Genomic DNA, 16028 nt, shown 5'->3' with positions numbered 1-16028 from the left:
CTGGGACCTAATGGTCAGGACCTGTATTGGCTGAGTTACTATTGTTTTTGTAGCAAAACTTGACTGCATGATCTAATCCACAATAGACTATTAAACATGCTGCAGAAACTTGAAGGCCTGATATGAACTTACTCAAGGGGCTCAAGTGTGGTTAATGCCTTCCTGTGTTCAGCAAAAAGGAACCTTCCATCCAGTAGGCAAAAACATTTGTCTGACCATTGTACATTTTTAATTACACTGTGGCTTTTTTTAAGATATGATCTATATAAACTTGTATATAAAAGTTTGAAAACCCCTGGTCAAATTACATGTTTTGTTGATTTAAAATAAGTTACCACATAATGTACAGGGAACAGACATGTGGCACATTTGGCAATTTTTAGGGCACAGTTTCTATTTAGAAGCAGAGTTTAACATATTGGGGAAAACACAGAACATAAAATACTGAATGCGGCATAATTTTTGCATAGACCACATTTCAGATTTTACTTTTCCTCAATATGCTAAATTCAGCAAATCAATATTAACTGTGCATTTTTGTAACGTTTGAGGCATGGAGGCAGGATGCAAATGCGAGTTATTTTTATTGAAATTAGAGTCCATGACAAAAACCAAACCAAACCACAAGCAAACAAGAGACAAGGTTTCATCCACAATGCAAGACAAAGACTGAACAAACACAGGGGTATAAATACACAGAGAGGGAATGAGACACACCTGGGACTAATGAGGGGCGGAGCTACAGGCAGGTGAAACAGATAAGGGGCAGGACCAGGAAGGAGACACAGAACAACAAAAGCACATGTCACAAGAAAACAAAAGGCACATGGCTACAACAGAGGGGAAGAAACAGACACTCAGAGGGACCAAGGAAGAATCTGTGACAATTTTCACTTAACAAGACATGTGATTTGACCAGGGGCACACAAACTCAAACAGCCAGGTTTACTTTTATAAATGAAAACATAAAAAATAATAACAAAAAAATCTTAGGGAGTAAGATGGCAAAGAATCTGAACAACTTCCTCTTACATCAGACACAAACGTTAATCATATGGGTTCTTCTACTTTTTTTTGAATGGTGTCTCTCTTTTGTCTTGGCTCACTCAAACAGCTACACACTTCTTTTAAGCTAACTTTTTTAAGAGCTGTGTGAACTGTAATACAAATATGGTCTACTCTTTATGTATAATTATGGTATTTAACCCCTTAAATGGCCCAGGACCTACCAGCAAACTTCAACTATACAGTTCTATACACCAAATAAGATTGTTTGTAAGCATAATGGATGGCTATTCTTCCGGGTGGCTAACTTGCGTCCAATCAGTGTGGAAGCAGCTCATTTTACAGCACAATTTACAATGAATTCAAACACAGACAAAACATTGACAACAATGCTAAAACCTTGTGTTTGAGGTTGTAATTTCAAATGCACTCAGGTGCTTAATGGATTTTACTTGTTTTACTATATTTTCAATTTTAAATGCACCAGAATCTAGAATGGTAACTTGATTAATTCATTGCTATTTTTAGTATTATTACTTTGTAAAGAGTTTGACAAGGCAAAATAAGCTATAGTAAGCTAATGCTAGCACAATAGCTAATTAGCTAAATGAGGTGCTGTAGAGTGATATAAACTGACCAATAAGACCATTACATAATTAAATGTGATTAATAGTTCCGGCTGTCTCTTAAGCAGGTGAACAATGAACTAGAAGCTCAGTTGGCTCATGTTTGTTATACTGAGCAGAAGCCAAAACTTTCAGAACACATGGACACAATTGGGAGGCTTACAGTAATGCACAGTGTGAATGTGCCAGATCACAATCCTGCATACTAAGTCCATAGTAATTGTAATGTTATGTCTAAATGAGATTGTTCCATGCCAGTGTATGTCTTTTTGCTCTTTTGCATTCTATCTCTATCTCAGCTTTGGAGGAAGCTCATACTCATGAATGATTTAATTCACTCTCCTCAAGTCAGTACGGGTTCTGGGAATCCATTGTTAGTTACAACTTTGAGCATCTCTATCAAATCAGAACTCAAAATCACACCAAAGCAGAAACAGCGTCTCCAGAATTTATTCCAAGTAATTTTTGAACATTTCTATTGATTCATTCATCATGATGTGGTTACACAATGAAAGAAGCAGCTGGCTTTTTTAAACATTGTTAAAAAGATAATTATGGAAAACAAGCTTTTGAACACAATTCGAATTACATGTTTTTGAGATTTTTTAAGTGAAAATAAGTAAATAAGTCTATTAAAGGGCACAAACGGCTCATTTCTGATCATTTTAGTGCAGTTAATATTTATTTGCTGAGTTTAACATATTAAAACAAAATGTGCAATAACTTTTTCAGGCTACATTTTATGTTTTATTTTTTTGTGTTAACTTATTTTCACTTAGAAAATCAACCATACATGCCATCTGACCAGCAGTGGAAAAACGTTTCTATAAAGAAGTGCTTCTAATTTGTCACAGTCAACAGTAATGCATAAATGAGACGTCTTGGTACAATTAGCCAGACCAGACACAAGCTGAGCGAAAAGGTAAACACTCTGCTCACTGCTTCTGTAATAATGTTGGATAAACACACATTTGACCAGCTTCTTAACATCTTCAGCAATATTCTGCTTTGTTGCTCACTCCTCCTGGGCCTGTAAAAGTTCATATTCAAAACAAAGCTTATTAGTACTGTATGCATTTTAGTATGCAAAAGAAGTATACTAATATGTATTAATGTACTTCTTTATACAATTAAAGTCCATAAAGTCAACAAGGGTCAGTTGAAGAGCAAAACAACTTTAGAGAATATATTCGATGTACTCTAAAGTGTTGGAATGCGTACATACCAGAAATGAACGCACACATTTTAAAACATTTAAGGTATTATGTGACTTATTATACAGCAAAATTGGAATGATTACTTTTATCATATTGGAATTTCTCCTACCTGCAGTTTGTTTTCAGTTAGTCCGAATCACCAAGTCCAGCCACATTGCCTGCAAAGGGGTGAAGAGCAAAAGAAAAAAGTAATTTTATTTAATTTTCACTTGAATTATGACTCACTGAGCATATCCTGCTGCCACAAGCAGTTCCTAGGATGGTAACTTGCCAGGGGCAGCACCAGCGTTCCTGGAATCGTGCAGTGGGTCTGTGCATCATTAAAGTGTGCTGCTTATTCGTTACCATACCCGACTCCCCAACTGCGCGAGCTCTAAAAATAGCCTGCCTTAACTTCCTGTAATAGGTCTGAAAGTTCAAACCATTCAAAAAGTGTTTTCATACTGTAGATGAATGAATCATGGATCAGTTTCATCTTCGTTTGGTCGGACCATTTGGGTCCTTTGGTCCAGACTGTGGTCTGAGGCACCTTCCACACTGGCTATTCTGGTTCGGACCAAACTGAAAAGTCAGAAGGTCCAGACCAAAGAAAGTAGGGGTGAAAGCATCCTAAGTTACTATGTGCTTCAGCTGCACAAGTAACCTTTTCCTTCATTAAATTGGAGGAGTTCTTGGAATTCAGCTACAGGTAACTATGGAAAACCACAAGTTCAGCTGGTTGATGTTTGGGTCAGTTCTTGTTTTTGTATGTGGTGGGATAACTCCTTTTATAAAGCAAATGCTTCTTTATTAAACCTTGCAATGAAATGCATGGCTGGTGCAAGTTCATGATTTAATGACAAAAATTAATCACACAGTTGTTATTGACCTGAAAACATCAGTTTTAAAAAGCTTTCTGTTTATACTTCATGTGCAAGTGAAGTGACGTGAAGCATGAAGTATTATATTTGCGCAATTTTACTCATCCAAGCCATTACAGCCCATAGTGTTATAATAAACTGCATTGAAACAGTGTGTCAGTTTCTGAGAAATGTAGAGAGATCATGGGTAATTTGGATTGTGCAATGTAGCAAATGGAGGTGTCAAGTAAATTTTCACCTAGGACACCAAATAGATTAGAGCTGCCACTGCCTGCTGCACATGTAGTTACGACTCCATTAAAAGTGATAGTTTGTTATTTTATTCAACTCAGCTTATTATATTATTGCCACTCTCCCTTTTGCTCTGAACTCTTTAACATGTGCACAGTGGAATACTTCTAGAAACAATGATTTGGGGGTCAGTTCTTACTATTTAAATCACAATGGTGGTGATGTTGTTAACAAGATGTGTGTTAATCTCTTTCCCTTTTAATGTTGTTCTTAGACATGTTTCAAAGAATACAGATGCCCCCTTGTGGACATATGTTAATTAACAAGCTCACTGCATTCAGATGAGATAATATGGATGTCTTATTGTGCTTTTAATTATAATATGAAATGTATGTTATTGCGTGATACATCTACCAAACTTTTTCCTGCCACAGTGCAGATGATTACTTGTGTCTTAATTATATTATATTATCATATATTATAGCTTATCATTTGAGAAATATTAAAGTATTTTCCACACTCAAAAAATTGTGTTGATGGACTTGCAAACTGCAAATACATCAACATCAAATATAAAATAACTGCATTTTCTTTAAGCAAGTGGTTTACACAAAATGGACAAAAGTAATAAAAGTGCATTTCAATGAATATAAACTGTTTATGCTGCTCCAAAGGGAATTCCCTTCCAATGAAACCCAAATTGCACTGAAATGTTTGCGTTCCATCAACAACTGAAATTTATGTTGAGGTATGCAACTGTCATGTCATCAGCGCAGGCTGCCACACATACAGATCACACTCTCCTGCTCTACTTACTGCTACAGCAACTACATCTAGAATCTACCAACTGTATCACTGCACTGATGGCACTTCTCTATGTCACCCTCCTTTGTTTAGTCCTCCACCCTGCCATCCTCATTAAAACTTATTCATTTTGTAAGTCCTTGAATTTAAAGTGGCAAGAACGATGACCTAAAGCACATATCTGCCATTTGTACTAATAACACTTATCTATCCCTTTTCTTCTTATCTTTTCTTTCATCAATCTCTAGTCCCATTAAAATCCATTTATTTTGTATATCTTCAAACAGGATCCAACTGTTGGCCCACATAGCTCTACCTCTACTACATTCCTTCTTCTTCTTCTTCTTATTTGTATTCTTGTGTAGAATTCCCACTCCCCTACAACTTTTAAACCACATCCACCAAACTCTGCACATGGACTCCTCTGACTGTCACTCAGGTTGATGTGAAATGCGCTGTAGAAAGTTCAGAAACTGTAAATATTCTCAGAGCTGCAGCTGATGATGTCATAATGGCTCATTTCCCAGCTCTCTTCTGATCCATTGTGATGTCATCAGTGCAGCTTCCACAGGTCTACAGAACTGATACACTGAAGACTCCTCCTCCGCTCTACGGTAACTAAAACCTGCTCTTACATCTTACCTCACTCCTCTATGATGACTTACTAAGACTAATTAGAGAAACAACTTTCTCTAAATGTTTTCAATCAAACTTTCTCTTCTTTTCTGGAATATATAAAATGTCATGTACTTCATTGTGGTTAATGTGCTAAGAAGAGATAAAACCCTCTATAAAGTGTGAAGCTGGCAGTGAGAGCACTCTCTGTCCAAATTCTTGAGGTAATGTTCATGCATTGCTAGTTGAAATATCTGAATTCTCTCATGGCAAATGTTCAGCGAAACAGCTAAAAATGAGCATCATAGTATTAAGTAACGACTGGACTTTGGGTATAATCTTGATGTTTCAGTACTCATCAGAGGAATTTCTTCAATTCAAATCAGTGAAGGAAACATGCATTTCAACCTCTGTGGTTGACTCAGACTTGTGATGTCACAACTTTATCTATGTGATGTCATAAAAGTTGAAACACATTATCATGGCAGATCATAAGTCTTTTGAAGTCTAGAAGGGTGAATTAGAATGTAAATGCTCAAATCTCACAGAATGCTTGCCTTCAGTGATTCAAATGTCCAGAATCAATGATGTAGTCATCACTTGGGGAACGCTCACTTGTCTAAGTATGGTTTTACCAACAGAACTTGCCAACATAGGTACACACAAGCATTTAGGAAATGCATCCTGGTCTGCACTAAAACATAATTTGATGAATTGGATCAACACTAGATGGCATAGCAGATCAGCGCCTGACTGGTGACCTGCATGTCACCTTATCTTGTGCCAGTGGCTCCACAACAAGGTAGAGTCCTATTGAATCATTAGATGTTTTACCAAGTGGACCCCTCTGCTCTTGCAAGTCATAGAACATAAACTAATGGTTCTATAAATCAGTGATTTAAAAATGTCTTACATGATGAGATGAATTGTCAGATTTAAACCCAACCTTTGTCATGCTGTACCAATGGTCTTACCTTTGTCTGTGTTGTGCTTCAGCTCTGAGTACACAGTGTCAGCATTTACACTGGCCATCTCTAAAAAGAGGCAAGAAACCCAGAGTAAGCTCCCATTGAAGATGTTTGATTCATCCAAATCAATAAATAAAACATGACCTGAATACAAGAGTAAATACAAGAATAAAAAGGGGATTCCTAAACTGTACCAAACGTGGACTGAATTAGACATAAGAATCTGTTTCATGAAACACTGTCATTTGGTGTAGTCACAATTTTTATATTTTATTATCACAATAATTTATACTCTACCTCGCCTTTTTGTTGGTTTCTTTGTTTTCAGTTCAATCTCGGCATAAGTCACATCCGTGGCAACATCTGTAGTAGCAATGAACACAACAAAGCAAATGCAGTTATAACCATCTTGCTCACCTCTAACTTTGTCATAAACATCCACAGCGCTCACTTCCTTCCCACACAGCACCACTGTTATCATTTAATATGTGATATCTTCTCTGTTAGCAGAGTGATGTAGAATGGTGAGTAGACACAGAGGGATAGAGACAGAGTAATTGCAGCTTTGACCGACTGTTGGAGTTTGAGCAACTGCTTTCATTCTGTGATGACTGTTCTGTAATATCTTCCCCTGATATGTGAAAAAAAAAATTAGATACCATAAAATGTGTCTAGAGTCTTGAATATATACGGGTATGTGTACATGTTTTGACTGTACTGCAGACACATTCTATCTGCTGATTAGATATATTTGATATTACATGAAATATTAAAGCATTAGAAACATCCAATCAAAATATAACTTTGTTCTGGGATCTCTTGTTTGTTATCATGACCTGTGAGTAAGTGACATTGTTGAACTCATCCATAGCATCACCTGATACAGAATACAGCACCTTAGTCACTGCAAGACACTGCTTTGCTTTACTGTATAACTTAATCTTTGATAAAGTCTCTGATTCCTAATGCACAGTTCTCAAAATTCTACATTTCATTAAGTTCTTGTCAAACAGCCATTCATGTAAGCAGAAAACATGTATTTAATAGAAAATTACACAGAAGCCTCAACCACTAAATATCATTATTTCTGTATTTATTGTGTCTACCTTTTACCTAAACAGCTTTCATTCATTTTTAAGACTTGCTTCCATCTTTTCAAAGATGTAATGATTAATTTACCATAATATGTACACTTGAAAGGATATCACAATGGCAATATGTACAAACATAATCACACAGTTAATATTTTGTTAATTTCATGCAGCCCTAGTAAGGGCTTACTGTTAAGTCGATTTATAAAAGAGCAAAATAGTCATTAATGCATTGTCTGACCGGCACGCATCAGTGTATGTCCATTCTGAGTGACCTCAGCTCTTGGCTGTCTATTATTCTGCTGTGACATCTGGTTAATGTTCTGCTGGTGTCCTGAAGGGGGAGACAGACATTCACCATCTGATAAACACAGAAATAACTAAAGTATCAAATAAGTTTTATGCTCTGTGTCTTATACATGCTTTGATTCTATAATATATTCTCCTTAGCTGGATGAGTTATCAGACCTTTGTTAGTTTTGTAGAGCCACAGCAGTATCAGTAAGATGACGAACAGCACAGCAAAACTCACTCCTACAACCACTCCAACAAGACCAGGAGCAGCATTATTAGCCGGATTTGTAGAAACTGAAAAATATTCAATTCCACTGAAATATTTCATAAAATTGTCCTCTCCTTTATTAAACTAGTTTATATAAAACAAATAAAATCATGACTTTCTCACCTCTGCCGGAGATCCAGCTCTGTGGTGACTCTCCTCTCTTTGGATATTTACAGTGATAGAGACCTTCATCTGACTTTGAGACAGTACTGATGGTCATCTCTCCTGTAGTCTGAGTCTGGAGGAATAATCCATCTTTATAGAACTCAGCTGTGAGGTTTGAGGGCTTTGGGTCACGATATAAACAGTGTAGAGTCAGAGGATCTCCCTCAGTCACAGGATGAACAGGACTCTGCAGGATCACATTATTATCTAGAACAGAGAAAATATTAAACTAATTAATGAAACTAATTAATGAGCTTTTGTGTTGTGATGAAGATTTGGGTTGGAACAAATGCTTTTATCAATAAATAAGTCTCAGTAAAATTTGCGTTCCAATGGTTATGTAGTTAGATGTCACAATAGTATGGTCTGAAAATGGCAAGGCATATCTTCACCGCCAGGGTTCACTTGTAAAAGAGATTTTTAATCTCAATGTGATTATCCTGGTTAACTAAAGGTAAAGAAGAAAGAGTGTCTTGAGTAAATTGAGAGTGTCAAACTCAAATCACAAAGTCACAGTACAGCTTCATTTAGTGCTTTATTGCTCTAAAACAGTTGAACTAATGAGAAAAAACAATGAGTCTTGTCTAGCTAGTAGCTAATGAAAAGGCAAAGAGAAAGATTTAAGACAAACATCGATAATTTGGAGACGAATAGACTTATTTGTGTTTATAAGCACTCGGCTGTTTTCCTGATACATTTAATCTGCAGTGAGAAACTGTCATGCACTAAAGTCACAAAGATGAAGTCAGCATCTCATTCACCAGCTTCTTGTTTGAATTTTCCTGTTTCACCTTAAATGGTGCAGCAGTTGCATTCTGTCTGTCTGCGTTTTTTCATTTAGATTTTTTTAGTCTACACTAGGATATTAGCTACCACACAGTAAGACACATTTTCAGACAAGATGGTAAAATGTTACTTCAATAAAATGGACATAAAATGTTGTAGTTCCCAAGGCAGATTGATTTTTGTTAAAAGGGAAAATGACTCCTTTTGCGTTGCTGCCCCCTGGCTTAGAATTAGGTCAAGATCCTGTTAGGAAAAGATAAAAACTAATGGCAGATACTGCCTTTCACTTTGGAACCACATGGGCGCCAACCACCTCATTTATGCCTTTATTAACTGGGGGGGGCCTGGTCGGAAGAGTTTTTTGGAATGTCGAGACCCCTCTCGGGTCTCTACCTCTCTCTCTTCTTTCTCCCCTTTCTTGTGGACATGCTTTGCATGTATTTGGATTTTTTTGTTGGACCGCCCATTCAATCAACCAATAAAAACCTGAAGGCTATTGTGGACATGACTTGAGCTGGTCAACCACGGGCTCATGGCTTGAGCTGGTCCAACCCTTTTCAGGTGATTGAGAGACTCGGACTGCAGGTGAGTTGGCCTTTGGTGGGGTTTCCAACTAGATTTAGGCACACACTCTTAATTAGGCCTACGTTTCATGTTAAATCTCAACACGTAGAGGCAGTGTGTCTTTGTTACAGTCAGGACTAAAATACACAGATTAGGCCATAGACAACTTGGCATTTCTTTGTTGGTATTAGTGGTTACTGGGCATGTAAGAATTCTATCTAATAATTTTGTGAAAATTGTACATTAATAATTTAACGCTGCTAACTGTTGCTGTGCATCAGAGACTGTATTTTTATTTTTTTTTAATGCTGTTGGAATCAATGGAGCCGACTCAATTTTACCAAAACAGTGCCAGAGCTGGTGATGAAGGGATACTGCAGAGATTAACCCATCATAAACTTAGATTACCCAATATTTTGAGTAGCTACTCAGAGAAAATCATTGCTGTAGTTGTAATTCTTTAAAAATTAACCATTACTAACCAGATATAGTTTTCATGACAGAGCAATTAGATGTTATCTTCTGTTTCTTTTCTCATAAGGCTAAAGTTGGCTTCTTATCCAAGTGTTTTGTTCCACCTTAAACGATGCAGCAGTTGCACAGTTGCAGTGCAAGTGTGGCACCATAAGTTGAAAAGGAAAACTGGAATAAGAGGCTGGCAAATAAGAAGCCAACTTTAGCTTCATCCTGTGTTCTCTGAATGCAGACAGAATCTTATTATTATTTAATATCCCATATTCACGTATGTAGACTCACTGTGCACTGTGATGTTGACAGGATTGCTGCTCTCTCCAGATTCAGAATCACACCAGTACACTCCAGTGTGGGATGGGTTGAGGGAGCTGATGTTGCATGTAGATCCTGTAACTGATCCCCAGCCTGATGAACAATCTGACACCTTCTCACTGTGTGTGTATCGTCTCACTCTCCATCCAGTAGAGTCACTCTGTCCCTCACAGCTTAGTGAGAGAGAGTCTTTAGTAAAGTGTTGAGTTCTGCTGGGACTGACCGTCAGAGAGACTGGAGGAGAAACACCTTAAACACAGAAATTACAATCAAGATATGTAACTGTGAATGTCTCATAACACTATAGCTCATGTACTGAACACATTTTTCGAATTACATGTTGAGAATTACAGAGAACACAGTGAAGATTATGTATTCTCATTAATTTTATTGACTTGCCTTAAACACTCCCTGTTCAGAAGTATAAATGTAACAATGTGCCTTTGACCTCCTTGGATCTCATTATCACTTTGCCCACCTCTGTTTATTCTGTTGCACTACCCTTTCATTACTGCCCTTTCATTACTGCCAGGTCTAAAGGACTAGAGGATGACTAAAGTATGCAGCAACAGATGAGCTACTGTATCTGACTTAACATCCAAAAGGTAGGAGTGTCTAATAGAGTGGACAGTAAGTGGACAGTGTTTAAAAACTCCAGCAGCACTGCTGTGTCTGATCCAACACACACTTACACACCACCAACACATCAGTGTCACTGCAGTGCTGAGAATGATTGACCCCCCAAATAATACCTGCTCTGTGGTGGTCCTGTGGGGGTCACAGGGTAAAAGGGGGCTAACAAGGTATGCAGAGAATCAGATGGACTACAGTCTGTAATTGTAGAACTACAAAGTCCACCTATATGGTAAGTAGAGCTGATAAAATGGACGAATAGTGTACATACAATGTATGTGTACTTAATGAAGTAGCCAGTTGGTGTATATATGAGGAGTTCATTTGCAAAAACAAATCTCCATTTTAATCAATGTTTATTGTGTGTGTGTGTGTGTGTTTTTGTGCATTCCAGGTAATATAATTCAAAACTGATGTTGTTTGCTTAAGTAAAAATAACTCAATAAAATAAATGTAACTTACAAACTTTATTGAAACTTTTTTTTTTAATTTTGTTTTTTGGCAAAACAGAAAACTCCAGTGTTCATTTCATGTATCAGAGTTAAAAAAAAGCCATGTAATGTTTATTTTAAGTGCAATATTTACCATTCTTTAACATTAAACAAGTGGGTAAAATGCTGAACTGCAAAAAAAAAAAATAAGAGCTCATTAATATGCAATATTAAATCTATAAGAGCAAACCTCAGGAAGTCCTAAGGCTGAATCTCAAATGGCTCACTGCTCACTATATAGTGCACTATGTGAGTTATGACATTTTGGCTTTTACACCTAAATATTACACTTTATGTCCAGTATGGGTTTGTGCACACTAACTGAACCCAAAGTGGCTCTTTGTTAGACAGACTGTGCGCTGTTTGAATGCAGTAGACTTAAAATAAAGTCCTACATACTGCATTTTGTAGAGAGAAGTGAGCCATATGAAATTCTGTCTACAACAGTGCGTGGCAGTGTTCCATCACCTGACCTGAATGCTGCACAAATTTATCGGGTACTGTTGAGAACAGCACTGCGTTTGACTGTGCTGTAAACTGTGAACTTGTAGTGCCTTGACAATGGACAACAACAGCTTTTGTGACAAAACGTATTTAGGGTTCACAATATGCTGTGTCAGCTTGTTTTTTTTAAGGATCATTTTTTGCAAATGAACTCTTCATAAATAAGTTAAGTGTAATGCTTGTTTTCAATTGGGCCTGATTAGTTTTTTTGATTTTTTGACTTATACCTGCCATTGTTGATAATGTGTTAATGAATTTACTTTGACTTATTTTATTTTTTTAACAAACATAATGCGTATCACTAAATTGGCTAATTAAAAAAATAAAATAAAAAATAAAAATAAAAAACTGACAATACCACTGAATGAAAAGTCATTTGGGAGCTGCAAGAGTCTGCTCTTACAAGTTGATCTGACCCACTGAAAAGTGCCAGAATACCCATCACTACTGTGTTGGCTTATGGCCTCTTTCCACTGGGTGGCTACGGCACGGTTACAAATCCGTGATCACGAATTGTGGAGTTGGGTCCACTGTCAGGTGAACTGTACCTAAATACTAAAAGTGAATTTGGTTACCCTTCTCACTGCTGTACCAAGTGTACTGATCTGAAAGGTATGGATGGAGCAGTTAATGTCATAAACCAAACCACTGAGTGGTTAGACTTGTCAAAGCTACATGGTATCACTGAAATCAACTGACCACCATTAAGACATGTTATATAGCCAGAATAGCTGTCTGTGATTCTTCACATAAAATCAAATACTGAGTAAACAGTAATCTAGAACTTGAAGCTTCTCAACTGTTGTTTATGTTTACTGTAAGGCCAGTTGTGCATGATAGCTCATCTGACCACAAAAGCTAAAGAGAAAACCACCTACATTCACAGTTCTGCTATGAGATGTGAAACAAACACAGTTACTTAATCAAGGTACGGATAGTTCTGGGTTCTGATTTGTAACCGTACTCGGCTGCACGGTGGAAAAACACACTCAGTGTCTTTTTTTGCATTCAGTAATGTGACTGTCCATGAGGGTTTCATGTTTCTGGTTATCCCTTGTAGATAGTTTATTAGTATATATTTTTTTTCACATTTGCATCCTGTCAAAATACACTAACCAGCAACATGGCTATAATTCTTCAAATTGAGAAATTATTTAGAGAAAGATTAAGTGATAATTTGTAATAATAGAAAAGTAGTTTAAATCTTATATGTGATCTTAATCTTTCATTCACTTGCTACAAACGTGCTCAAACCCAGCACCGTTATCACTATATTTCCTCACCAGTGATCCATAGTGGCTGTGGATTGCTGAACTGTGAGTGATACGCTGGTTTTCCTCTCGTTGCTCTGCACATATAAACTCCTGTGTGATTAAGAGCAGCAGGGCTGAGTGTGTAGGAGCCTCCAGCTCCTCTGCTGATGTCTAACAGGTGCCCATCTTTATCTCTGTACCAGCTGAATGTCCAGCCTGTAGAGGAGCCTCTGACCTCACAGTTTAGAGTCACTGAGTCTCCTTCAGTCAGCCAGCTCTGTGGAGACACTCTCAGCACTGCCTGAGCTCTGTCTGTTACACAGAAACACAGTGTTAATTTACTTAGACACAAAAACAACCTTACATAATAGAATGATATCACAAAACAAACCCACAGACTCACCTGATACAGTCAGTGTAACCGCATCACTGATCTCTGATCTCTGAGAGTCACTCCTCCTCTCTCCTCTACAGGTGTATTTACCACTGTCAGACTCTACAACACTGAATGAATATTCTGTTGTATTATCAGAAGAATGAACTGGATGGTTACTGTCACCATCTTTATACCAGCTGTAGCTCCACTCAGTGTCTGTGTGTCCTTGTATGTCACATCTGAGAGTTACTTTCTCTCCAGTAAACATCTGTCCAGTAGGCACCAGGATCAGTGAAGCTTTTGGTCTCTCTGTACAATTATATCACATGTAAATTTCAGATATATTTAATGAAAGTGTTTTGTTATAATGATGTGTTACTGCATTTTACAGGAGTATAAGACCGAACATGTACCTATCACTGTGAGAGTCACTTCATTACTCCAGTCAGATTGTCCTTGGTTATGGTTTCTATGACCATAACATTTGTATTTTGAACTCTGATTCACTTTGATGTTTCTTATGATGTAATGCTTTTCATCAGAATGCTGAGGTGGGGTGTTATCATTGATCCAGCAGTACGTCCAGTCAGTTACTTTCTCTCCTGGCAAATCACATGTGAGTGTAACATTCTCTCCACTGAATATCTGTGGCCAATCAGGCTGCACAGTCAGATGTGGTTTTGGTTGCACTGTGAAGATTAAACAGCAAGCACATCTATCACCGAACAGGACTCACATTCTGCATGTCAGTCAATGAACTCAACTTTCTGGATGTTATAAATCAAACATCAACACACAATATAAACGGTTTACTATATGTAAATCACCTTGAGCATGCCCAGTTTGGATGAATGAAACCAACACTGAAAACAGGAAGAAAGACAGAGAACATGTTAACACTGAAATTATTCCTTTCTTCAGAAAAAAGGGAAAAAGCATACTAAAAAACAAAAGTAGCCTGAAAGTTGAAAGAAATAGTACACAAGACTAAATATAGTCAAGCAAATCTAGTAAAACTGATGGAAATAAAAAATATTTACTGCCAAAATAAACTTTCTTCACAAGTGAAGCTGACAAGACTGACACATTCCACTCAGGCCACTGCGCTGCTCGTATTTCTCACATTTAAAGTGTGAAGTCATTTCTGCCTCATGATAGCAGTGCCCTGGTGCACGAGGACAAAGCCACTGAGGTTTACAGCCCATCAGAGGACTTAAACAACACTGTTAACCCTCATCAGTGTCACTTTAGTTGCTTTAGTAATAATAGTTTTGCAAAACATCTTTCATACATAACCATGCAGCTGAAGGTGCATCACAAAAATGGTACAAATTGAACAAGCTTAAATAAAAGAAGCAAAAAAAGGAACAAAAAAAAAAGTCTAACAGCAAGGTCTAACCAAAAGCTGGTGTAAATACACATTAGCCTGCTTTTTTTAAACTATCAGCAAAAGATGTATGAAAGAACTGTAAAACTTCTGAGCATAAAAACGGAAAACTGTCTGTAGTGTATGAAGATGTCACAACGAGTCTTGCTTTAAAACTATGAGAAAAACTTTAGTTCATATCCCAATGCCAAAGAAAGGAGACCAGAAAGAACGCGCAAATATTGTACAATTTCCCTATTACACACCAGTAAAATTATGCACAAGATCTTTCAATGCAGACTAGAGTCTTATATTCAAAGCTGCCAAACATACAAGCTAAATTCAGTGAAGGCAGAGAACAAGAGATAAAATTGCCGATGTACATTGAATGATTGAAAAAGCAAAGGAATTAATGAAGGAAGTCAATGTGTTTCATTGACTACATTGTCACCTTAAATAGCTCAGCCAGTTTGCATTTAGTTTCCTGTAGTTACAGAATAATAAGTCTTAGTATGTAGTAAGCCTGGGATTTTAAGGGGTTAAAGCCTTTGACTGTTTGGCTGCAAAAAATTATGGAATGTGCTCAGGGAAATGGGCATAGCAAAGCATCTCCTTATTCTAAAGAGGACCCTGAAACCCTGAACACTGATCAACCAGCTACAGTCATGACAGAAAATCAATCAAGACATTGGTTCCACATTAGCAAATGAATTAGGCAAAGCTCTATACTGTCAACATACCTCTTCCACCTGTATGCTGAACATGTAATAAGTAAAGCAGGACTGGAGGAAGATGATTGAGGATTCAAGACTGGAATAAATATAAATAACCCTCAATATATGGATGACACAACAGACATAGCAGAAAATCAAGATCTGAAGGTCTTAATAAGAAAGTTGATAAAAAGAGTGAAAAGATGGGACTTCTGTTTACTATGAATGTCATGACAGTGAGAAACCCTGCTAACTTTACCATTTATGGTGTAGATGTAGAAGTGGTTGACAGATTTTGCCTACTTAGATCAGTTATTAAAAGGATTCAGCAGTCAAGAAATATGACACGCATTAGCACTTAGCAGAACAAAGGAGCTTGAAAACATCCTCAAAAGATCATTATTGTCCAGGC

The 16028-nt window shown here is 37.2% G+C and overlaps 1 protein-coding gene and 1 pseudogene across 1 annotated transcript in view; both read right to left on the bottom strand.

Moving 5' to 3' along the window:
* Positions 1-2274: 2274 nt before the first annotated feature.
* Positions 2275-16028, bottom strand: part of LOC118802693 — a 54296-nt pseudogene continuing 40542 nt past the window's right edge.
* LOC118802694 (high affinity immunoglobulin epsilon receptor subunit alpha-like) overlaps positions 13398-16028 on the bottom strand; it is a 3414-nt gene continuing 783 nt past the window's right edge. The window contains exons 2-4 of the mRNA XM_036563138.1: positions 14365-14400; positions 13951-14226; positions 13398-13846 (exon numbers count right to left, since the gene is read on the bottom strand). Of these exons, the coding sequence (XP_036419031.1) occupies positions 13500-13846; positions 13951-14226; positions 14365-14400 (659 nt within the window). The 3' untranslated portion in view covers positions 13398-13499. The remainder of the gene's footprint in view (positions 13847-13950; positions 14227-14364; positions 14401-16028) is intronic.

The sequence above is a fragment of the Colossoma macropomum genome, unplaced genomic scaffold (genome assembly GCF_904425465.1).
Source record: "Colossoma macropomum unplaced genomic scaffold, Colossoma_macropomum, whole genome shotgun sequence".
Lineage (NCBI taxonomy): Eukaryota > Metazoa > Chordata > Actinopteri > Characiformes > Serrasalmidae > Colossoma > Colossoma macropomum.
Note: the sequence above shows the minus strand (reverse complement) of the source record. Positions and strands in the feature narration are given on the sequence as shown.